Source organism: Magnusiomyces paraingens (genome assembly GCF_902498895.1).
Source record: "Magnusiomyces paraingens strain CBS 517.90 genome assembly, contig: contig1, whole genome shotgun sequence".
NCBI classification, from domain to species: domain Eukaryota; kingdom Fungi; phylum Ascomycota; class Dipodascomycetes; order Dipodascales; family Dipodascaceae; genus Magnusiomyces; species Magnusiomyces paraingens.
The window spans coordinates 2,368,841-2,393,521 of NW_022474067.1; the positions used below are offsets into that span (position 1 = coordinate 2,368,841).

Consider the following 24,681-nt stretch of genomic DNA (forward strand, 5'->3'; position numbering starts at 1 on the left):
GGGAAAAGGAAAAGTTACAATCGGACCCTTTAAAAAAATATTTTTCAAATAAAAGCAACTGAGCATTTGAATTTTTTATTTTTTTTTTTGCAGGGCACAATGGTAAATAGTAAAAATTATATAGGAAACGAAAAACAAAGAAAACAATCTATCGAGTAATAATATAGATTTCTACTTTTGTTGTTGTTAGCGACTAAACCCGATTTCTTTTTTTAAAAATTATTTAAAGCGAACAACAAAAAATAAAATAAAATAAACTTCAGTTACCCAAGTATTATCCTTAAATTACTCTTTTCAAATTTAATACCGCGATTTCCTAATATGATAAAGCAAATACGATTATTTTTTGTTCCATTATTTTTGAATAGTATTAAATAGTTTCTTGGCTATTGTTGTCCAGCCTCTTGAAGTAGCTTTAGACTTAATCAAAAGGAATAATTTTTGACATAGATTGCTTTGTGTAATTTGAAATGATATAAAAATAAAAAATAAAAAATAAAAAATAAAAAATAAAAAATAAAAAATAAAAAATATCATGATATTGTTCTCAGCTAATGATCAAATAATTCAAGTATTGTCACATTCAAAATTTCGTTTTTAAAAATAGTAGCAAATTAACCTAGGGCGTTACTTATCAGGACCTGCTTTTTAAGATTGTTATTATCTCAAAACAAGTGTTCTGATGATTCTTAAGTTCCCATTGTAATATATTAAAATGAGCTTATAAAGAGACATAGTGCTGTTATAAAAAGAAAGACAATGAAAACAATTAATCTTATAAAAAATAAATAGAAAATAATTCTTTAAAATAAAACTAAAAAAAAATTTATACATCTCTACATTTGATTGTATTCCAAAAAAAAAATTTTTTCATTAGAAAAATACTTGTAGAAATATTTGATAAATGAAACTAAATATTCAAACATGAACACTGAATTAAAAAAAAAAAAAAAAACGTTGAGCTTAATATACATAATTAAGTTTAAAGCTGCATTCAAAATTCAGAGAAATAAAAACATTAGGTATTCTAGAATCATGCTAGAATTACATATTGTGGGACATTTTATGACTTAAGGTCGAGTGGATCCCAAATTTTAAATAATAATAATAATAATAATAAAATAAAGATGTAAGTTAGCACATGTCAGATTACAAGGTTTGGAACCATAAGATTGGAACAAGATTATTATTTTAAGCGAAAATCAAATTTTTGAGGTATTGGGAGAAGTGATGATCATGATGCTCCAAACAAGCTCATAAATTTTTTATTTATTTTTTTATTTTTTTATTTTTTTATTTTTTTATTTTTTTATTTTTTTATTTTTTTATTTTTTTATTTTTTTATTTTTTTCAATCTAGAAATTATTATTCATTTTTCTATCAAAATAAAAAAGACATTTTTGCTCATGATGAATTTCCTACATAGGAATACAGAATAAATATTTTTCTTTAGGGAATGATAATTAAACAACCCTTTACCCTTAGGGGATATTGGAACTTCATTAGATTTTTACAAAATTAGATACTTTTCAAGGGCTTATTAACGAATTTTCAATGACTTATTAGAATTTTTTCAATGGCTTATTAGCATTTTGTCAATGGCTTATTTAACCACATCTTTAAAATATTTCAAAATTACGCAAGGGTAAGGGTTAATTATCATTATTATTTTTTTGGTGAAGCTTTAGATTCTGAGACCAAATAAGATAGCCACGAATTCATGCTAAGTTAAAACCTATGGATAATTATAACAATCAAATAAAACGATTTTAAATTCTACTATTCTAAATAATTAAGAATTTCATTTATAAAATCAATGTTAAATTAAATTAAATTAAATTAAACTAAATGGTATATCATATGCATGATTTTTGTTAAGTTTACTCGACCTCCTCGAGCGTAGGATCACGGTCCTCACCTGGAGCACCACTTGCACGTCAATAAAAGCTTAAGTCATAATAGGATTAGTAGTTCCTTCCAACTTCTATTGTCAGTCAGTGGACTCCGCAGTCATAGCATTCTGCTTGATATTATTGTGAAACATATACCATTTCTTGGAATATCACCTAAAAAGATTATGAATGAATTTATTAATTACCAGCCGGGTTCCAATAGGTTTAAGTGAGCCATAGAATTAGAAAGCGATAGATGCAAAAGAATGATTAATAAAGTTTGAATGAGATAATGATGATTATATTGTACATTTAATTAAAATTTAATTTAAATATGATTTGGCACAAAACATTGTAAGATCATGATCAATTGAATATAGATGATCTACTTATAAATCTATCTCTCAATGCTGCAAAATCAAAGTTTTAATTAGATTAAAGAGTACTCTGTAATTAGTTGCAAAGTTAAAATACACAGAGTATTAAAGATTACAAAAAATTAATATCTAAATTTTTTATAATGATTACTTTTTTAAAATTTTAATTGATTGTGAGTAAATGAAAATTAATCATAATTATTATTATTCATTGGAGAGAGATCTTTAAAATCTAACCCTTGCCCTTGTGAGATATTGGAACTTTATTAAATATTTACAAAATTAGATACGTATCTAATTTTTGTTTTCAAGGGCTTATTAACGAATTTTCAATGGCTTATTAGCATTTTGACAATGGCTTATTAGCATTTTGGCAATGGCTTAATAGCATTTTGTCCATGGCTTATTTAACCACGTCCTTAAAATATTTCTGAATTACGCAAGGGTAAGGGTTTATTATTATTATTATTATTTTTTTGGTGAAACTTTAGATTCTGAGACCAAATAAAATAGTCACCAATTCACGTTTAGTTAATGATTATCATGTAACTGAGACAAATTTAAATTCTAAAATTTGAAATAATCAAGAATGTTATTTAAAAAAAATATTTTAAATTAAATTAAATGAGTTATTATATGTACAGTATTTGTTATGTTTAGTCGACCTCTTCAACAGTAGGGCCACTGCCCTCACCTGAAGCACCGCCAGGAGCTGAGCCAGGAGCTGCGCCAGGGAACCCTCCAGGGAATCCTCCAGGCATACCGCCACCAGGAGCACCACCGCCACCTTGGTAGAAGCCTGTCATAATAGGATTAGCAACTCCTTCCAGCTCCTTTTGTCTGTCTGTGAACTCTTCAGTCGTAGCAGTCTGGTTGCTATCAAGCCACTCAATAGTCTCTGTAATTTGCTTCTCAAGCTTCTCACGATCACTTTCAGAAACCTTCTCCTTGAACTTTTCTTCAGAAATTGTATTCTTAAGCGAGTAAGCATAGCTTTCAAGACCATTCTTGGCTGCAATGCGCTTTGATTCCTTCTCGTCCTCATCCTTGTACTTTTCAGCTTCAGAGACCATCCGCTCAATGTCTTCCTTGGACAGACGGCCCTTGTCGTTGGTAATCGTAATTTTGCTGCTCTTACCGGTACCCTTCTCAACTGCAGAAACATTCAAGATACCATTGGCATCAATGTCGAACGTCACTTCAATTTGAGGAACACCACGAGGAGCAGGAGGAATACCAGAAAGCTCGAACTTGCCGAGAAGGTTATTATCCTTAGTCTTGGTACGCTCACCTTCATAGACCTGGATAAGAACACCAGGCTGATTGTCAGCATATGTAGAAAAGGTTTCAGACTTCTTGGTAGGAATGGTAGAGTTTCGGGGGATCAGTTTGGTCATGACACCGCCAGCAGTCTCAATACCAAGGGAAAGGGGTGCAACATCAAGCAGCAACAAGTCCTGGGTCTTTGAAGAAGAAGTGTCACCAGAAAGAATTGCAGCCTGGACAGCAGCACCATAGGCAACGGCCTCGTCAGGGTTGATAGACTTGGAAGGCTCCTTTCCATTGAAGAAATCAGAAACAAGTTTCTGGACCTTGGGGATACGTGTGGAACCACCAACAAGGACGATATCGTGAACTTGTGACTTGTCAATCTTAGCATCACGGAGGACCTTTTCGACAGGCTCTAAAGTGGATCTGAAAAGATCACCACAGAGCTCCTCAAATCTGGCACGGGTGATGGAAGTGTAGAAGTCAATTCCCTCGTAAAGAGAATCAATCTCAATTGTGGTTTGTGCAGAAGATGAGAGAGTACGCTTGGCACGTTCACATGCGGTTCTCAAACGTCTAAGAGCACGTTGGTTTGAAGAAAGATCCTTTTTGTTCTTGCGCTTAAACTCTTCAATGAAGTGGTTTACCAGTCTGTTATCGAAATCTTCACCACCAAGATGGGTATCACCTGCAGTAGCATTAACCTCGAAAATTCCGTCTTCAATGGTAAGAAGAGAAACATCAAAAGTACCACCACCAAGATCGAAAATTAGGACCTTGCGCTCTTCCTTAGCTCCCTTGTCAAGACCATAAGCAATGGCAGCAGCTGTAGGCTCATTGATGATACGCAGAACATTGAGACCAGCAATTAATCCTGCATCCTTAGTAGCCTGTCTTTGAGAGTCGTTAAAATAAGCGGGGACAGTAATGACAGCATCTGAAACTTTACTACCTAAGAAACTTTCTGCGGTTTCCTTCATCTTTGTGAGGACCATGGAGGAGATTTCTTCAGGTTGGAAAACTTTGGTTTCACCTTTGAACTGGACTTGAATGGCAGGTTTGCCATTCTTGTCAATGACCTTAAAGGGGAAATGTTTAAGATCAGTTTGAACCTCAGGATCGTTGAACTTTCGGCCAATTAATCGCTTGGCGTCAAAGACAGTATTTTCTGGGTTCATAGCAGCCTGGTTTTTGGCAGCATCACCAATCAGGCGCTCGGTGTCTGTAAATGCCACGAAGGAAGGTGTTGTGCGGTTACCTTGATCGTTGGCAATGATTTCGACACGGTCGTTTGTAAAATGGGCCACACAAGAGTATGTGGTACCGAGATCAATTCCAATAGCTTTGCTCATTGTTGTTGCTAAGTTATGATTTGATTTAGAGTAGATATTTGTGAAATTATTGTTAGAATAAATTTTTTCTTGTTTTTGTTTGATGAAGATAGAAGAAGAAAAAAAAAAAAAACTTTGATTTAGGGGATATTTGTCTTCCTTTTATATTTGTTGGAGTGGATAGTTGTGATTTCTCGAGATGATTCTACAGCCGCACAGTACCTTCTAGAGCCTTTTTGCTTATTCTGGAAATCTTTGAGTTCAATTTACTTTTGAGGTAGTTTTCTAGTAAGACCTTTACAACTCCACGTTACGAGAAATTTCTCATAAGCATAGCTACTGGTTTTTTATTTTTTGCTATTGTTTTTTTTCCCTCAATATAATGAAAATAAATAAGACGTTTAAACGAACTCAAATAGCATGGACTTTACGAGAACTATCGAGAAACAGTGATCTCTTGGCTACGTGATTAAAATTATCCTGCGCGTTCCATGATCACTAAATCAAGGGTAAGATTTCGAGGGCTATTTTAATTCCATCTTCATTTTAACAAATTTATTATTACTATGAATAGATCCCAGGTGCACCAAAAAATTTTAGCCACAATAGTCCAGAATGTGCCGGTACCTAAACTTCGTAACCAAGAACGTCCGGCCTTCGCTGGGTCCATAGTGGCATGTTTTCTCTTACTAAAAACTCAATTGTTAGTCTTTCAGTCACCCAGTTTTTTTTTTCTTCTTCTTCTTCCTCAACTTTTGTCTCATTTAATACTCACCTCGTTTGAGAACCGACAAGTCAATGTCAGCTGTAATGATCCTTGGTTCCGTATCAACATCCGGTGCTTGTGCCAAAACAGTCCCCCAAGGGTCCACGATAATCGAGTGGCCATAACTCTGACGTTTCCCAGCCTTGTCATGAGTACCGGTAAGAGCTGCCATGATAACATAGCATTGTGTGTCAATTGCACGCGCCCGTGCAAGAATCTCCCAGTGCGCAGCTCCCGTACGTACTGTGAAGGCTGAGGGGAACACAAGAACTTCAGCTCCAAGAGACCGGAGTCGTAAAGCGAGCTCAGGGAACCGAATATCGTAGCAAATGGCGGATCCAAGGCGTCCGATGGGTGTGTCGAAAGGTGGCAGCACTTGGTTTCCAGGCTCGACCGAGTTTGATTCTTTTAGAATAGGACCATTGCTAGGGTAATTAGTAAAAGATAAAAAAAATTGGAAGAACAATAAGGAGACTATAGCTGACAAATGTAAAAATACCTGATATCCACGTCAAAAAGATGGATTTTTTGGTACCGATGACGCACAGTGCCATCAGGCTCAACCCACAACAACGTGTTTTTTACACGCTTGCCACCCTCTGTTGGCTCGTGGACGCCTACCGAAACGTATGGTTTGACTGCGTTTTCTGGAATTTCTTTGAGTCCTGCGAGAATGCCATTTACAAAGATTTCAGAGGTGTCGATAGGTTTGGCGAGCTCAAGGGATTCTGCAGGCGAGCCCGCGATATAATCTGAGGCTTCTGGAAGAAATAATACGCTTGCTCCAGCAGCACTGGCTTTGTGAATTAGAGATTTGATGATTTGCGCATTCTGAGCAAGGTTGGATGTTGCACAAAATTGTCCAACGGCTGCAAGAACCATTTTTTTTTTTTTTTTTTTGGTGGAGGTGACGATAGTGGAGGGGTAGGTGGAACTTATTTTTAAGGTTTAATAAAAAAAAGAAAAAAACCCCTCCATTGAAAGAAAGTACAGCATAAATTTTAGCCCCATAAAAATGCCAAACTTTAACGGTTCTTATCGCGAATAAACGTTTTTTTTTAGTCTTTTAATCAAGAATTATACAAAAGTTATTAAAGCCATTTCATTTTATTCTACAAAAAAAAAAAAAAAAAAAAACTAAAAAAAAAATTGCTTTTTCATGTTCATTTTAATCATTAAATGTCTAATTTTAGCCAATCCCATTTCTGGGTATCGACAATCCGAGCAGTATCTCCAGAATCAACCTTTTTGTCAGTCGTCGGTGTAATCATCTGCTGAGAAAAAGGCATCTGCTTATCACTTTTGTCCTCCGGCTTAGAGCCCAAGCTTTGCTTGAGCACCTCGGGCGAGCGTGATGAAAGTGGAGACATGCCTATTCCATTTTCTCCTGGTGTATGTGGAGTTGTCGGAGCAGGCGAGTTATTGTTACTATTATTGGAATTCCCAAATGAAATGTTTCTCTTAGAAATGGGGGCACTAGAAACAATGCTTCCAGGAGTGGCTGCCAGACTTCGCTTACGGCGGGATTCTTCTTCAGCAGCCTCAGCTTGGGCCTTTGCAAGACTCAGCTTCTTTGAAGCTGCAGCCGCCATTAGCGATGCAGTAGACACAGCCATTAAACTTCCTCTTCGGCTATTAGAGTTTGGCGTTGTTGGAGATTGTGGTGAAGATACGCCTTGTTTCAGAGAAACCCCAGAAGGTGACCGTTTAATGGTCTGTTGTTGCTGCTGCGGCTGGAGTTTACTTAGACGTTTTGGTGAATTGCTCACAGGCGAGTCAGCAGGGGCTCCCGACTGAATAAACTGACTTGTATTGGAAAAACTACCTGGACTCGATTGTATTCCAACACTTTCCGATCGCCGTTTGGGGGCAATTGGAACAGGCTTAGGGTAAATACCAACTAGTGGCCGAGAGCTTCCATTGTTGACACTGCCTGCACCGCCAGTCATAGGCGAGCAAGGAAACGAGCCACATCCGGTTGAAAGGGAACCGTTATTGTTAGCATTGTTTGTACGTGCACGCGCAATAGGGATGGCAGCAGAAGCTGTAGCTATGTTGACTGCCATAGAAGATAATGAACCCGTGTTGGCGTTAAATTTGTTGAAACGGCCGGTTCCCCCATTACCATTGTTGCCGTAGTCGTGTACAACAAACTGATTCATTCCAGCTCGGGGGCCTGCAGATGTAGTTACACCAGGACCAATAGGACCCCCGAGAGTTCCTGGAAGAGGTTCGTTGCCATCTTGTCCCACATGACCAGGCTTGTGGTTTATAAAGCTGGAGGCAGAACCACCACTATTGCTAGCAATATTTTGTGGGAGCGATGAGGAGTAAATTGGAGACACGGTTGTCAATGAATTGCTAACATTGGAGGAAGCCATGGAGTTAAGACGCGAGTTAGACATACGGTTGCGCTTCTTGATGACGTCTGTTTTGAGAGAAAGTGGTCTGACTTCACCATGAAGTTTAAGAAAAAGACCACATGCATTGCAAAGAGGTTGTCCTTCAGGGTTGCGACGCCAAAGAGGTGTGGTACGGGTATGACAGTTTGTGCACTCCATTGGAGTTGAGTTGTCACTAGAGGAAGAAGATGACGAAGAAGAGGTGGATACAGAAGACGACACTGACATGTTTTTTTCAGAAGAAAGAGCGCTTGTGAGATGCGAATTTTTGGGTTTGCCATTGTCAGCTAGAGAAGAGCTGCTGTTGCGTGAAGCAATAGGATCCTTTGCAAGAGCCTGGAGTTTACTTCCGACGCTGTTATTTCTAGAAGATGGGTGTTTAGGGAATGCAGAGGGAGCAGAAGATGGTTCAAGCGCATTGGAGAGTCTATGCTGGGGCTTTGGTCTTGAAAGGTCTTGCTGCTGGAGTTGGAGCTGAAGCTTTGATTTGGTTTGTTGGCTAGGTAAGCTTGGATTTGGAGTCCTGCTTAGGAATCCAGAAGATGAGGATGGTGTTCCAAAAAACTGTAAGTTACTAGTGCTGTGACTGTTGCTCAAGTGTGGGTTCGAAAGGCCGCCATTATTGGAGCCAAAGGAGGAAGAACCAAAGGATGAAGAAAGCGAGGTTAATGAACCAGAAAGAGATGATGCGTTAGGCTGAGAAGCAGTTCGGGCTAGCTTTGACTTGCGAGGTATCAGAACTTCGGTAGTGGTGCTGTTGTTGTTGTTGTTGTTATTATTATTATTATTATTATTATTATTTGGAAGACTTGCAGGGTTCATGCCATTAAAGTTGGAGAAAAAACTCCAGTCTACAGGAGACTGTACGACAGAGCCTGATCTTGATCCAGAGTTTGGTGCTCTGGAAGGTCCGGACAAGGATCCTCTTGTAGAAGGAGGAGGACTTGCAATTAACGAAGTTACAGAAGACTGTCTGCGATAAGACTCCCGAGGAGAAGAAGGAACTGTGTAAGAGGCTGAAGCACCAGGGGACATTGCGTTATTTAAAGCATTTTGAGAAGAGACACTACTACTAAAACCAAATGTGTTTGCACCAGTGGGACTATCTTCTGGAGACTCGCCATCGCTACCACCCAAGTCAAACTTTGCAACTGAAGAAGGGCCATTTGAGTTTTGAGAGGTTGGTCGAAAGTTTGTAATTGTAGTGGAGGAGTTTGAACGGTGGATAGAATTATTGTTGCTACTATTGTTAGAGAACAATAAGGATGCACTAGGGGAACCGGCAACGCGGGAACTGCTAAAAGATCCAATGTGGTGGCCCATGAGCTCACGGGGACCCGCAACGCCAGAAGAAATGTTATGGTCGACAAATCCAGAGAGTGAGGTAGAGGACGATTTTGCGTGTCCAGAGAAGGATGGAGGGAAACATGGTGAGTTTGAAGTGAAAGCTTCTGGAGAAGTTTCGGAAGATAGAGGAGAAGAAGAAGAAGAAAAGGAGTTTGTTTTAAGTTTGTTTTGGAGTTGGAATTGGCGAGAAGAGCTTGGACGATCAATGAATTGTGTTGTGTTATTCGCGCAGGGTTGTTGAGGGGTTTCTTGTGGAGCCAAAGAGTCCAAAAAGGACAATATTGCTTCATCTGAGTGTACCTTATAACCATTATTGTTTTGTTTGGTGGGTGCTGGTGCTGGTGCTGGTGCGATGCCAGTAAGATTATTAGAAGTAGTACCAGAGACTTGGTTTAGAAGAGCAGAAATAGAATCATTTTCATTAATATCATGGAAGGAAGTTGATGAAGCAATTGAATCCAAGTTTTCCAAATTAAAATCCATACGAGGAATATCAAATGGAATAGGTGCATCTGCAGATTCCATTTGTGAAATGAATCTTGAATCGTCGGTATTATTATCCATCGTCATCATCATAACATCTTGAGGGGTGGGTGATCTTGTTTGGGTGTTGGAGACCATTTGGTGTTGTTGTTGTTGTTGTCTATTTGCATCATTTTGGATGAGGTTTTGGAGGTTTTGCTGTGAGATAACTTGAGAGTTGCTTGTCACGTTGTAGGCTACACTACCATTGGCATCTTGTTGATCGTTGGGAATGGGTGAGCCTGATGATGAGGATGCAGAAATGGAGTGATCAGCAAATGACAATGATACGGCTGGATGGTTTGGTGAAGCAAAGTTAGGCACAGCTGGGCTATCAACAACGGAACCCGGAGTAGAAATTCCCAAAAAGACACTTGTGTTATTTAAAGAAGATGATAAATTTCCATTTGGTAAGTTTGAAAAGTTGTTGTTGATGTTGTTGTTGATGTTGGTTGGAAGACCACCTGCTTTATTTTGGAGGTCAAATTCGACAACGTCATTATCATCGGGTGAAAGAAGGCCATAATCTTCTGTTCGCGAAAGTGCAGTTGTTGGAGGAGCAGAAGCGAGAGATGAAGAGTATGGGCCACCATTTCCAGAGGTAGTTGGATGAAGAGAAGAATAGATTGTAGCCGAAATCATTGGACTGTAGTGAGCAGCTCGTTTTCTATTTTTGGAGAGATTTGTAGGTAGTAGGCCATTTAATGAAGTTGATGATGATTGTTGCTGTTGTTGCTGCTGCTGCTGCTGTTGTTGTTGTTGTGTCTGAGGACATATTAGAGGAGAAATGGGGTCGATTGACTCAGGGGAAGTTTCATCAGGAGTATGATTGTGAATAAGAGGAGGAGGATTAGAAAAGAACATTTGGTCTTGGTCCATAGGTATATTTTGGTGTTGCTGTTGTTGCTCAAACTTGATTTTGGACATTCTCCATTGTAAATTGTCTACTCTACTGCGCTTATCCAGGGTCTTTTGGGCTTCAGCCAAAAGATTGGTAAGATGCGATGAAAAGGGGGACAATGTATTTTGCGAGTCTAACGGGTTATTATTATTGTTATTATTATTATTATTATTATTATTATTATTATTATTATTATTATTATTATTATTATTATTATTGTTAGAGTATTGGGGAGAGATATTTTGTTCTATTTGTGCAAATTGTGATTGAATATACTGCAACTGAAGTTGTTGACCTGACATTTGTGGTTGAGTATCTGAGACCAGTGAATAAAGGTTTTGTGGAGGGTTTGTTGAAGGCACATTTTGAAACTGATGTTGTTGTTGTTGTTGTTGTTGTTGTTGTTGTTGCTGCTGCTGCTGCTGTATTTGCTGCTGCTGTTGCTGTTGTTTCTGAATATTAGAAGGCTGTTGCGATTTCTTTTTAGTATTTTGGGTGGTCCGGGAATCCAAAGGAGTAGTAGATGTGTTGAAGAACTGTTTGAATGGAACGCCGGCAGGATTGAACCGCTTAGGCTGACGCTGCGATTTGCTCGACGATGATGAAGACATATCAAAGGAGGATAAGTAATGATATATTCAAAAAAAAAAAATAAATAAATAAATAACAAATATAATAAAATGGTTATAATTATGATTATTTGAAAGAAAGAAAAAGATAAAAATAAAAATAAAAATTTGAAGAAATGGTTAAAAGAAAGAAAAAGATTTTTTTTTAAAAAAAAAATTATTAAAATAAAAATTAAATATAAATATAAAAAAAAAAAAAATTAAAATAAAAAAAATTAATTTTTTTTTTGTAGTTTTTTTTTTTTTTTTAAGTCTTGTCAAAAAAAATTTTTTTTTTTTTTTTTTTTTACCTTCTGTACGGGAAATACACAAAAGAACTTTGTGAACAAGCAGTGCTAAGAAACACACAAGCATTTTTATTTATATATACGTACCTATTACGTAAATAATCCCGTGACTAACGGTTGTTTAACGGCGTGATTTTTTTTCTTTTTTTAGTTGTTACAATTATTTGTATTACATTATTTTCTTTATATTTACACACAAATAGTAGTCAGGTAGGGTAACAAAATTTTTTTTTTTAAAAAAAACTGTCAGAGATCCGGTCACCATTAAGCTCTCGGATTAAAAAAAAAAAAAAAAAATTATAGTGATGTGACTAATAATTATTTAATAATAATGAAAGTATGACATAATTGTTTTTTTATTTTTTATTTTTTTTTGGTAGGTATCAATAGCGGCTGACATTTTCCCTTCTTTCCCCCCCACAATCGCTTAGTCAAGTTATTAGCAATTGATTAGTAGTTTGTCATTACACTATGTCAGCTACATTCTAATTGCATATTTATATACATATATATGTGTTAAAATATAAAAAAAACTTTAACCCTAACCCCAAATGACTAAGCTACAACGCGTAACTTTTAAAATATGAATTTTTTGTCTCAACGCGTAGCAAACACGTCCATTTAAGGATTACGCGTTTATTTACAGCCGTGCAGGGTTTGTAGATTTGTGGATTTGTGGGTGTGTGTGACATTACAAGCGAATTCCACAGACCAGACAAGCAATTGGCACAGCAACAAGGAGCCTCAATAGAGACTAGTAAAATAAACGAAATAAATAAAAAAAAAAAAAAAAAAAAGGAGGCATTTCAATTAAAAGAAAATCATTAAAAAAAAAAATTGATTATGGAATAGACAATATAAATATATATATATATATATATGAATAAAAAGCAAATGATGATTATTATGTAGAATTACAATTTGGTTTTATTTTTTTTTTTTATATAAATTGAGTTGGGAGTTTTCAGCGCGAGGTATATAAGCCTTACTATTAGTAGTGTTTATATGAGAGAATGAATGTTTACCCACCCATGTAAATTATTATTATTATTAGTTTCTATTAACAACTACGCGTGTATAGGTGAATTCCAGAGTCAAAACAAACCTCCTTTGCTTCTTCTTCTTCTTTTTTTTTTTTTTTTTTTTTTTTTTTTTTTATAACATACAAAATTTTTTTTTTTTTTTTCTTCTTTCATAATCTTTTTCTTCTTTATTTCCATCTTCATCTTTTTTTACAATATTTCAATTTTTATAATAAATCGTTAACATCAATTATTAAACACGCGTGTAAAAGAGAGTATTAGTTCCATTAAAAGACATTTTCTCTTTTGCTTTATATGGAACAAAAATGTCATACTCTCCGCCACCACAAGGGGCTCAGAATGTCCAGCATCAATATACCCAACAACAACAACATCAACATCATCACCATCATCATCACCATCATCACCAACAACAGCAGCAGCAACAGCAGCAGCAACCAGCTCCTCAATCTTCAGCAGCTTCCCAAGCTCCTTCTAACAATGTAAACCGCAATTCTCAGGCCTCCTCTGCGTCTTTCAATCCTGATGATCCATCCCAAAAGCGACTCTCTCAAGCTTCTTCTTCCTCAACTTCCAAGCGTACCAAAACCCACATTGGGCCTTGGCGACTTGGACGAACTCTAGGTCGTGGGTCTTCTGGCCGTGTTCGTCTGGCTAAACATAATATCACTGGCCAGCTTGCTGCGGTCAAAATTGTCCCCAAGTCTCTGGTTTCTACAAATAATAATGATTCAAACAAAGAAAATCAAGCAGACTCACAAAGAGATGCAAATGGCTTTTCTTACGGCATTGAACGTGAGGTCATTATCATGAAGCTCATTGAGCATCCTAATGTTATGGCTTTATACGATGTCTGGGAGAACAAAGGCGAGCTGTAAGTTTATTTTTATTATTATTTTTTTTTTTTAAATACCACACCTGCAATTGTACATTCCAGCACATTTTGAAAATATTTTTCAAACTGCCTTGAAAAAAAAAAAAAATACTCTGGTTACTAACCCACGTCACCAACACCAACACCAACACCATTATCATCATCATCATTATATACACCAACATTTTCTAACAATTCAAATGTTTATTTTTCTAGATATCTCGTTCTTGAATACATTGAAGGAGGTGAGCTCTTTGACTACCTCATCAAAAAGGGTCGTCTCGAAGAGCGAGAGGCTCTCCACTATTTCCGCCAAATTATCAATGGTGTCGATTATTGCCATCACTTCAATATTTGGTAAGTCTCTCCTTTACCTAAAAAACTACCCCAAACTCTAACCTAAAAATTCTCAAAATTCATTTTCCCTCTTTTATTTAGTCATCGTGATCTTAAACCTGAAAACCTCCTTTTAGACAAAAACCGAAACATTAAAATCGCTGATTTCGGTATGGCTGCGTTGGAAACCTCTGACAAAATGCTAGAAACTTCATGCGGTTCCCCCCACTATGCTTCCCCAGAAATTGTCTCCGGTAAAAACTACCATGGTGGACCCTCAGACATTTGGTCTTGCGGTATCATTCTTTTTGCTCTTCTCACTGGCCATTTGCCATTTGATGATGAAAATATCCGTAAACTTCTTCTCAAGGTCCAAGCAGGTAGATTCCACATGCCTCATGACCTTTCCATAGAAGCAAAGGACCTCATCTCTCGTATGCTTTGCGTCGACCCGGACCAACGCATCACAATGCCTGAAATTCTTAACCATCCTCTTCTCAAAAAATACCCCTCAAAACGTGCAACAAGAACTTATGACCAAATTAACAAGCCTCTTTTGCCCATGTCTGTCTCTAAACCAGTCAACTCTAGAGAAGATATTGACCAGGAGATATTGAAAAATCTCCAAACTCTTTGGCACGGTGCAGACAGAGAAACCGTCATTTCTAGACTTTTGTCTCCAGACCAAAATGCAGAAAAAACCTTTTACTGTCTTCTCATGAAGTACCGTCATGACCACCTCGACGACGCAAACAAGCCTCCTGTTCCTCCAGCAGCTCCTAGCATGAGCAGATCTTCCAGCAAACAAGCCATCAAGCACTCCGCATCTAACCAGCATCTCAACTCCAGCTCAGGAAGCCAGCATCATCACCACCACCACAGCAGACGATCGTCTCATGGCAGACAACCCAGCCGCGTTTCTCGTCATTCCAGAACTGGCTCCAAAAGCTCAACTATCACTGCATCTTCCAGCCACAAGCGCGGAGTTTCTTTCTCTTCCATTAAGCAACGCACAAAGTCCAGTAACTCAATCAAGAGTAACGCCGGTTCCGTGTCTCGTCCTGATTCTCCTCCTCCACCAATGCCTTCCGATGCTGTTGAAATGCAAATGCAGGCTTCTGTGGATCACTCTCAAGATAACTCCCAATTCAGTTACGCCGAATATGACGAAACAGCACAGTATTTCCAAGAACAAGCGTTGCCTCAACAGCCAACTCAAATCGTAGAGGACCCCTTGAAAGAAGATGAATGGACAAAGGAGGCCAAGCGAACTTCTTCCGAGTTTGCATCTATGCTTGAGCATGTCTTTGATTTCCCTTCAAATTCTCCAGCCCCCTCAGTTCCAGTTCCACCTGTACCTGTCAAGGCCCAATCACAGCGCAGAGATACCCGCGTTGTTTCAGACCCATTACCTGCTTCTTACAATGTGGACCCTTCTAACCTTGATGCCACTATTCTTACAGATGCTAATGTCACTGAAAGAAGAAGAGTTGTATCCAATTTTGTTAATCCTACTGCATCTAGTCTTGATCCCTTTTCTGCAGGCTTCAATCCTCAACCGTGTGCTGCTGCTATTTATTCATCAAGTACTCATTCCAGCTTGGATAATATCCAACAATCTACTGAGCCTTCTCTTGACTTTGCTGCAGATGAGTCACTTGCCGCTGGCTTGTTGAATGTGGACTACTTGTTGCCCATGATTTTTGAGGAGGATGACCGTTTTGCAGATGCCATTGAGGAGGAGATGGACATCCACTTTAATGAACCTAAACCAAAAAGAATATCTGTACAGAAACCACCTCCTAGTATGCCCATTAATGTGCCAACTCAACCGAAATCTATTAAACCTTCGACAGGCCAATCCAGAACTGACTGGACCCGAGCTCGCAACCCTCACCTTCAAACACGTCGCAACAATAGCCAGCGGTACTCTACTACAGATCATAGCCATTTGCATAGTGATGCTGAAGACGACTTGAATATGGCTCCATTTGATGAGTCTGTTGTGGAAATTGGCTTCAACGGAACTGGAATTGTGGGAGTTGGTGTTCATGATACTTCTCTTACTGCTTTTGATACAAGCGAAAGTGGTAGCATCGACAACTCATTCAGCAAATCTAATACTGTTACCTACCAATCTGGTACATCAAACACTCACGGTGATATTTCAAACACTTCTGCTTTATCTGGAGACTCGTCACGACTTAGAATTTCTGGCTTACTCAAGACTGAAAGCTTCAAGGCTCGTGGGTCGTTTAGCAACTTTAAGACGCCATCTATGGTTGATATTGTTGAACAACGGGTGGTTCCTGAGTACCAGCTGAATGTTGCAAATGATATTCTTTCTTCAGGTTCTTCCAAAGACCACCAGAATACTCATTTGCAATTGTCAACTTCTTCTTCACCTCGTCAAAGCTCACTTCATGAACAGACAAGCGAGCCCGCAGTTGAGCAGCAACCTTTGTCTACTTCAGCTCCAACTCACATTGAGACGCCGAGCAACAGTAATACGGTTACGACAAACGAGCAGGAAAAGATGGATGTTGATGGAATGCCCAAGTTTATGGAATCACCAAAGATGAATACGCATTCGTTCATTCCATCTCTTTCAACACAACAGGCCCAGGTTTACCAACCGCCCAACATTGTCAAGCTTGGGGATGATTCCAAGGCCAGTTCAGGCCGCAGTTCAAACATTCTTCGCAAGTTTTCTCTTAACCCCAAGCGCCAGGCACCTGCTCCTCCAGCACCCTCTGCATCGTCTAAAGAGCCTACATCGTCGAATCTTGCACCATCCCGTACACCTACGCTTGCTGCTACACTCACCTCTGGAAGTACTTCTGGAGCTACAGCTACACCTAAACCTAAGATTGTTGCAACCAAGTTGCCTGTTGTGTTGTTGCCTACGCCGCCGCCAAGCGAACCTCAAAGCCGTGTGGCCAGTGGGTCTTCTCAAATGTCTACTGCCACAACTGCAGTTTCATCAACTGCACAGGCCCACTTTGAAGTTGCTCATCCTGCACCTGTTACTCGACCAATGGCTTCTACGAGTACATTGGTTTCCACAAAGCCTGCCAACATGGCTACAATCACAATGGCTCCCAAACCAGTTTCGGCAACGGTATACAAGTCTGAACCACCTAAGCCGTCTCAACAGCAGCATAATCATCAGGCTCATATTGATCCTTCTCCCGTTAAGCAAAACTGGTTTATGAAAATGCTTAATTTACGAACAGAACCCGAGACCGATAGTGGTCACGGTGCTGGTCATGGCAATCGGAGCCGGAGTCGCGGCCGGATGCCCGAAAAGATTTCACCTACACCTTATGAACTTCGTATTGACCATGATGGTAATAATGGTGGTCGATTTATGCAGCCTGGAACACCCACTACAGTGAGCCAAGCTGGGACCCCAGGGTACAAGTCGTCTCGTGGATACTATTCGCTTTTGACGGCGCCACAAGTGCGGCGACACGTTGTGGAGGTGCTCAAAGGATGGGAACAATATGGTGTTAGTGGCATTAAGATTTCGGATGGTGAGGTATCGAGCAACGGAGCTAAGGCTATTATTGTGCGTGCAAAGATTTCTTCGCGTAATGCCTTGTCTTTGCGTAGTACGCGATTCCGGGTGGAGATTGAGGCTCACGAGCTGAGATCGTACATTGCAGTACCTGCTGCTTCTTCTACCAAGACCAAGGCCCCTCCTGCACCAGCACCAGCGCCCATGCCAACACCAGCACCAGCACCACAACAGTCGAAGAATGTATTTAAGAGACTTTTTGGAGGTTCCAAGAGCTCTAAGAGTGAGCAGCATGCACCAGCTCCAGCACCAGTTTCGGCACCTGCACCTGCACCTGCGCCAGCGCCAGCAACAACTACAACTACAACTACAACTACAACTACAGCATCCACGACCAAGGTCACGAGCATTTTGATTATTCAGGAGCGTGGATCTTTGTCTACATTTGGCCGGTTTCTTAAGGAGATGGAGCAAGCTCTTGAGGCTCGCAATGCGATTAGTGGGACCTCGACAACTGCGATTTTAGGGCAGAAACTTTCAGCAGCCACGGCTACGGATCCATATTCTTCAGGAACTACAACATCTGCTAGAACTACATCTACGACAAGACCCATTAGCAGCACCAGCAGTGCATGGCGGCCTGTATCGACGGCGTCCGATAGCAATCGGAACAGTACGTTTAGCGGGTACAATATGGGTGGAGGCAATGGATCACGACCGACGTCTGGGTATACATCTGGGTATACGACAGGACATGAGAATGATTTTGAGGACGAGGAGGTTGTACTCATTGGGTCTGGATATCCAAAGTCGTCTACAACTGCACAGTACAAGTATACTTATCATGATACTGCGGGTGCTGGGACTTCTGGAAATGAAACCAACAGTAATAACAAGAACAGTCAGGGTCTTGGGATAGTTGTTTAAACAACAAAAATGAAAAAAAAAAAAATGAAAAAAAAATGCATTTTTATTTTACAAAATTTAAATTTGGTTTGAAAGAAAGAAAGAAAGAAAGAAAGAAAGGATTATTAATTTTTATTTTTATTTTTAATTTTTTTGAATATTTGGACTTGGGAATTATTATGGCCATAACATGATGCCGTCCGTTGGATATAATTTTTTTTTTATGTTTTTAATGTTTATTTTACTTTACAGTTTTCTAATACCCTAATGATAAATTTATTAATTTCTATTGTGATTGATGCAACTGGTAGAAATTAGTGAGTTATATATATATACAAGAAACGATTATATAGGAAAGAAGAAAAAAAAAGATATATATATATATATATATTTATAAATGCAAATATGAATTTAGTATAATTTTCTAATTATTATTAGCCTTTAGGATTGATTGCCCTCAAGTTTTTTTTTTTTTTTTTTTTTTAAAGAATATGCCTCAACTTTTTGTTTTTTTTCCCCTTTGTTTTTGAATGATTAAAAATGAATTATTTATAGAAATATTTATTGTAATCAAAAAAAAAAAAATAATTTTTTTACGAGTATTTTGAAATGTTTTTTTTTTAATTTTTTTTTATTTTCTTGGCTTTTTTATTTTATTTTTTTTTTGAATGGATTGGAATGAATTGGAATTGGAATTGGAATTGGATTTGGATTTGGATTTGGAATTGGAGTTTTTATTTTTATTTTTATTTTTATTTTTATTTTTATTTTTATTTTTATTTTTATTTTTATTTTTATTTTTATTTTTATTTTTATTTTTATTTTTATTTTTATTTTTATTTTTATTTTTATTTTTATTTTTATTTTTATTTTTATTTTTTTATATTTGAAATTCCTTTCAAAACAAACAGAATGGACCAAAATATGTTAGTCAGTTCTTAGTCAGAAGGCATATATATATATATATTTTTTTTTTTAAATTTGTCATTGCTGAGTCATTTAAATGAAAGGAAGTCGACATTTTTTTTTTTTGTTTATTTTCAACATCAAAAATAAAAATAAATAAAAAAGAAAATCTCAAGTTTTTAATTTCTATGAAAGTTTTAAATTTTTTTTTTAATTATAAAAGATGGTTTAAATGATGGTTAATATATATAACTTGTATAAAAAATTTCTAGCATGAAAGTTTTTAAATGGGAAACTTTTCTCCGAAGCCTTTTCTATTCATTCAATAAAGTTTGTCTAAAAGACATTTCAAAACCACCAAAAGAAGACTTGGAATTTATATTATTTATTATCATATCTTTATAAATTCAAAGTCTTTTATAAATATTCAATATATATATATATATATATATATATATATATATATAAATACCAAATTACTTTTTTTTTTTTTTTTTTTTTTTTTTTTTTAATTATTTTGGTCTTTTAAAACCTTTTCTATGCCAAATAAACGCCAAGATTCATCGTCGTGGGTTTTGGTGTAAATTTTTTTTTTTTTTTTTTTAAATAGTTGTTGATATATTAAAATAATTTTGCACCACCAAAAATAAAAAAAAAAAAAATTTCCCAACACCACCCTTTTAAAAACTCTAAAACAACACCAAAATATCTGGGATTCTCCACCATATCACCATTTTCTTTTCTTTTGGCAAATAATTCGCACCACCACAGACTTACAATCTCTTTCTACCATTACCACTAAATAGCAGCACTTTTGAAAGGACTTTCCTTCCATACGCTTGTGCTTGTGCTTCATCTTAAAATACTTTTTTTTTTTTTTTTTTTTTATTCTTCTTATTCTAATCAGTCTCCGGCTGTCTCTTCATCGAATCCGCTTAATTACCCCCTCATTATTATTTTTATTATTAAATTTTTTAATATATATATATATAGACGTGATAGAGTAATAATATTCACAACAATATATACACAAACACCTTACATTTCTCATGTCTTTACGAAGCTTTCATCACCATTCTCAGCAGCAACAGCAACAGCAGCAGCAACAGCAGCAACAAACGCAACAACAACAACAACAACAACCACAACAACAGCAGCAACAACAACATCAGTTCGCATATGCCCCACAAAACTATGGACTGAGAAACTCTCGTCAGGTAGACCAACAAATGGGTTTACCTTCGAGATCTCGCGACTCTGCATCTACCGGATTACTTCACATGGCTACTGGTCCCGGAGTTTCTCCGGATTCTCACGATGGAGGTAATACCTCGAATTCAATCAATACCAATACCAACACCAATAACAACAACAATAATAATAATAATAGTGTTAACAACAGTAGTAGTAGCAATAACAACAACAACAACAACAACAACAACAACAACAATAATAATACTAGTAACAGTAATAGCACTAATAGCGGTAATAACAGTAATAATAGTAATAATAACAATACCAACAGCTCTAATAACAGTGGTGCTGCTGGTGCAAACGGACAAAATAATCCAAATAATGTGGCAGTGGCAGCAGTGACAACTGCTACTGCATCCACCAGTAACCCCACGGGCGACAATTTGCTTGCGTTCCCATCATCACTTCCACACCAAACAAAACCTACCCATAACATACATCGGAACCGACTCCAAAACCTAAGCGATTCTTTATCAGTGCTGGACGACTTTGCTGCACGGACCAGTGCTTCGGGTGGTGGTAATGGTGGATCAATACCCGGGGGGCTTGGACCTAATGGGAGCAATATCAGCTCAGCCAGCAACATCAATAGTAATAATAATGATGGTCCAGCTTCTTCTCAAGCGAGGTCTTTTCATCATTCAAGACAACAAGATCCATTTAATGGAAATAGAGCATTTCATCACCCGGATTCGCGTAGAGATCTTTTATCAATCCATCGACAACAACAACATCAACAACATCAACAACATCAACAACATCAACAACATCAACAACATCAACAACATCAACAACATCAACAACACCAACAGCACCAACAACAACGGCAACAACACCGACAACTACATAACCCACATTCCATACTACATCACTCTCAACAACAGCAACAACATACTCACAGTTTCCATTTAAATGATCCACCTGAGGATGACAGCCCAGAATTATTGTTTTCTACTACCTCGCAACAACAGCCAAAAGATGATGCCAATAACGACACAGGTCATCGCCAAACCCATTACGCGACCCATCACAATGGATCTCTTCTTGGAGGAGGACCTACACCACAAAATCCCTTAAAACGAAGGCATGAGGAATCGGACGAAAATCAACTAATTAGTGGATCAACCAATCCTTCAGAAAAACCGACTCAACAAAATGATGAGTCCTCAGTAAACAACAATTCTACAAGTAGTGCTAATAACAATAACCAATCATCCTCCAATAAAACTGGTCGTGGATCATATGCCAAATGGACCATCAGCCAAACGTGTGTTGTTTTTGATTCACTGCAAAGAACAGTCAAGGATTGCGACGCGTCTGAGGTCCGATGGTCTTTTAGCAGTAAGATTTTGCAAACCGTTGCTGCCGAATTGATGCAACACAATGCCCAAATTAATGCCAGTGACAACCGGTCTATTTCTGTTTTAGCCAACGCTGTCAAACATCACATTCGCAATACCAAAGACAAATACATGGTCTACGCAGCGTTAGGTCGTCAAGAAGGCGTGACCTTTGACGAGGACGGCTGGTTACAGTGCCACGATCAAGCTATTCAAAAACGCCTAAAGCATGCCAAATATTTCCGCGAGCCTTTCCCGGTCAAACGCCAGATTGAAAATATTTTACAGATTCGACCAGAGCTTGCAGAGGCTCTATCGTTACGTCTCAATATTAAAGATGATGATGGAGAAAATGATGACAGCGATAGTGATGATAATAGTAATGCCAATTCTCGCGAGCAAATCATTCCTCGCACAAATAATGCTAGCAGCAGTAGCAGTAGCAATAGCAGTAGCAATAGCAGTAGCAGTAGCAGTAGCAGTAGCAGCAATAGCAATAGCAGCAGCAACAACAACAATCGACCCCAACGAACGCCTAATCCAGCAGCTACTTTGAATATACCACGTAACAATGTGGATGCAGGAGCGAAAAATCTGCAATCCCCACAGCTCCGTGGAGCAACCACAAACGGCATTGTTATTCCTGGGAATAATAATCGCACTGGAAGTGGAAGTGGAGGTGCAGGTGCAGGGTCTTTAAGCAATACGGATGCTATGGTGATTGATGACCCTACTAATATAGGGTCTATGAGTAACAATACCAACAATACCAACAATACCAACAATGGCACCAATAATAACGCCAACAACAATAATAGCCCTAATATGGGAGGTGTACAATCTCGAGTATCGTTGAACCAAGGAGTTGACTCGCTGGGTTCATCATCTGCTGCGGTGGCTATTATGGGTGGTGCTGCAGCTTCGACGGGACGCAACAATCAACTTTCACCTGCATCGCAGCACATTCAAACGACGTCGTCACCTCTGCGGAATCCCTCTTCACAACAGCTTCATGAAAATAATAGTAATAATAACAATAACAACAACAACAACAACAATAATAGCAACAGCACCAACAACAATAACAATCAGTATGGAGACTCTGGTATGCCATTGTCGTCACCAAATAGAGCCTATGCCGCAATTAACCCGGGAGGACAGCCTCATTTGAATCAACATTCAATTGGTAGTAGCAGCAACGGAGGAGGTAATGGTGGTAGTAATGGTAGCAGCAGTAGTAGTGGGATAGCCATTAGTCCCAATTATCCTGGAAGTGATGGTGCATCCACAGGGTCTTCTATCCGTTCCAGAGGTTCAGGCTCAAACAATAACAATAGCAGTAATTCGGGTACTAAAGAAATTATGGTTCCTGGTCGCAAAAATAGTAGCAGTGCTCAGGCGACCTCACCATTGTCTCACTCGCCTAATTCCACCAGCACCCTGTCGACGCATTTGTCGATGGGCGGGTCGTATAGCTCGCACATTAACACATTGCATCGAACAGACCAGAGTGGGTTTGCAGATAATCCATCGTCCCAAACAAGCGCAGGGGGGACTGGGAATGGCAGTGGTGGTAGTAGTAGTGGTAGCGGTAGTGGTAATGTGAGTAATAGTAATGGCGGTGGACAATCGTCATCATCGTCTATTTTCAAAATATCGTCCACCACTGCTTCTGGACAATTGAACCACCAACAGGTCGGAATGAACCAACCAGAGTCTGTAAGGGGTTCCATGATTGGGTCTTCACACCGCCAACAACTTCAGCAGCAGATTATACATCAACGACAACAGCAGTTACAACTACAACAGTTTCAACAGCAACAGCAGCAGCAGCTACAGCAACAGCAACAGCAGCAACAGCAGCAACAGCAGCAACAGCAGCAACAGCAGCAGCAACAGCAGCAGCAGCAACAGCAGCAGCAGCAACAACAGCAGCAACAACAACAGCAGCAACAACAACAGCAGCAACAACAGCAACAGCAGTTATCTACACTTGATACACATGTTCCTGATATGGCCAATTATTATTTACAAAAATACCCTACACAAACGCGTGGAACATTACTAGTCATGTTTTTGTATGGTGCTGAAAAGGGACGTGAAATCATGGAGCTAGCCAACAGACACCCGTCGCGTGAAAAGTTTGATAACCTTGAAGATATTTGTCTTTACTGGGCGGTTGAATTTTTGCAAGAACTTAAGGATGGACCCAAGTATGGGGCCATTATGTCTCGTATCAGTCAACTAGATGGTCATCACTCGTCGGTTAGCGGTGGCAGTGGTGGAAATATTAGTACCAACAACGCCAGCAACAGTGGCAGCAACAACAGTAGTAGTAGCAGTGGTAACAATAACCATGGAGCTAATGTTAATCGCACTACTGGGAATCTTCCGAATACTGGTGTTAGCAGCAGTAAAGATGGACCTAACTCTGGGACCAGTAGCAGTAGCAGTGGTAACAGGAACAGTGCCAATGTGGGGAGTAACGGAGCCTACGGGGGGTTTGCGTTTGAGCAATATCAGATGATTTGATAAATTATTTCTAATAATTGCAGAAACTGAACAAGAACCGGTTTCTTGTCTGCAATATTGGGGTTATAATAATGTGATGATGATACAATTTTAAGAACCTTTTTAATCCTTATAAGGAATAATATCATACAAAATAAATTGGCAAAGTCTTTTTTCTGGGGTTTTTTTTTCTTGTTTTTTGTTTATAGTAACTGGTTATCTTTTTATTTTATTAATGACATTTATGAATTTTTTGTTTTTTCTTTAA

General features: G+C 38.4%; 5 protein-coding genes across 5 annotated transcripts; 2 read left to right on the forward strand and 3 right to left on the reverse strand.

Moving 5' to 3' along the window:
* Nucleotides 1-2,925: 2,925 nt before the first annotated feature.
* Nucleotides 2,926-4,890, reverse strand: SAPINGB_P000695 (uncharacterized protein; the record flags this gene model as incomplete). The annotated part of the gene is made up of 1 exon (XM_031995418.1): nt 2,926-4,890. The coding sequence occupies one exon, from the start codon at nt 4,888-4,890 to the stop codon at nt 2,926-2,928; it is 1,965 nt and encodes a 654-aa protein (XP_031851309.1).
* Nucleotides 4,891-5,496: 606 nt separating this feature from the next.
* SAPINGB_P000696 (uncharacterized protein) lies at nt 5,497-6,517 on the reverse strand (the record flags this gene model as incomplete). The annotated part of the gene is made up of 3 exons (XM_031995419.1): nt 5,497-5,558; nt 5,645-6,060; nt 6,135-6,517. The coding sequence occupies 3 exons, from the start codon at nt 6,515-6,517 to the stop codon at nt 5,497-5,499; spliced, it is 861 nt and encodes a 286-aa protein (XP_031851310.1).
* Nucleotides 6,518-6,810: 293 nt separating this feature from the next.
* SAPINGB_P000697 (uncharacterized protein) lies at nt 6,811-11,418 on the reverse strand (the record flags this gene model as incomplete). Its single annotated transcript, XM_031995420.1, has 1 exon — nt 6,811-11,418. One exon carries the CDS (start codon nt 11,416-11,418, stop codon nt 6,811-6,813), a length of 4,608 nt encoding a protein of 1,535 aa, XP_031851311.1.
* A 1,653-nt stretch (nt 11,419-13,071) lies between these two features.
* On the forward strand, nt 13,072-18,423 carry SAPINGB_P000698 (uncharacterized protein; the record flags this gene model as incomplete). The annotated part of the gene is made up of 3 exons (XM_031995421.1): nt 13,072-13,640; nt 13,857-13,997; nt 14,079-18,423. The coding sequence occupies 3 exons, from the start codon at nt 13,072-13,074 to the stop codon at nt 18,421-18,423; spliced, it is 5,055 nt and encodes a 1,684-aa protein (XP_031851312.1).
* A 1,934-nt stretch (nt 18,424-20,357) lies between these two features.
* SAPINGB_P000699 (uncharacterized protein) lies at nt 20,358-24,434 on the forward strand (the record flags this gene model as incomplete). The annotated part of the gene is made up of 1 exon (XM_031995422.1): nt 20,358-24,434. One exon carries the CDS (start codon nt 20,358-20,360, stop codon nt 24,432-24,434), a length of 4,077 nt encoding a protein of 1,358 aa, XP_031851313.1.
* Nucleotides 24,435-24,681: the final 247 nt, after the last annotated feature.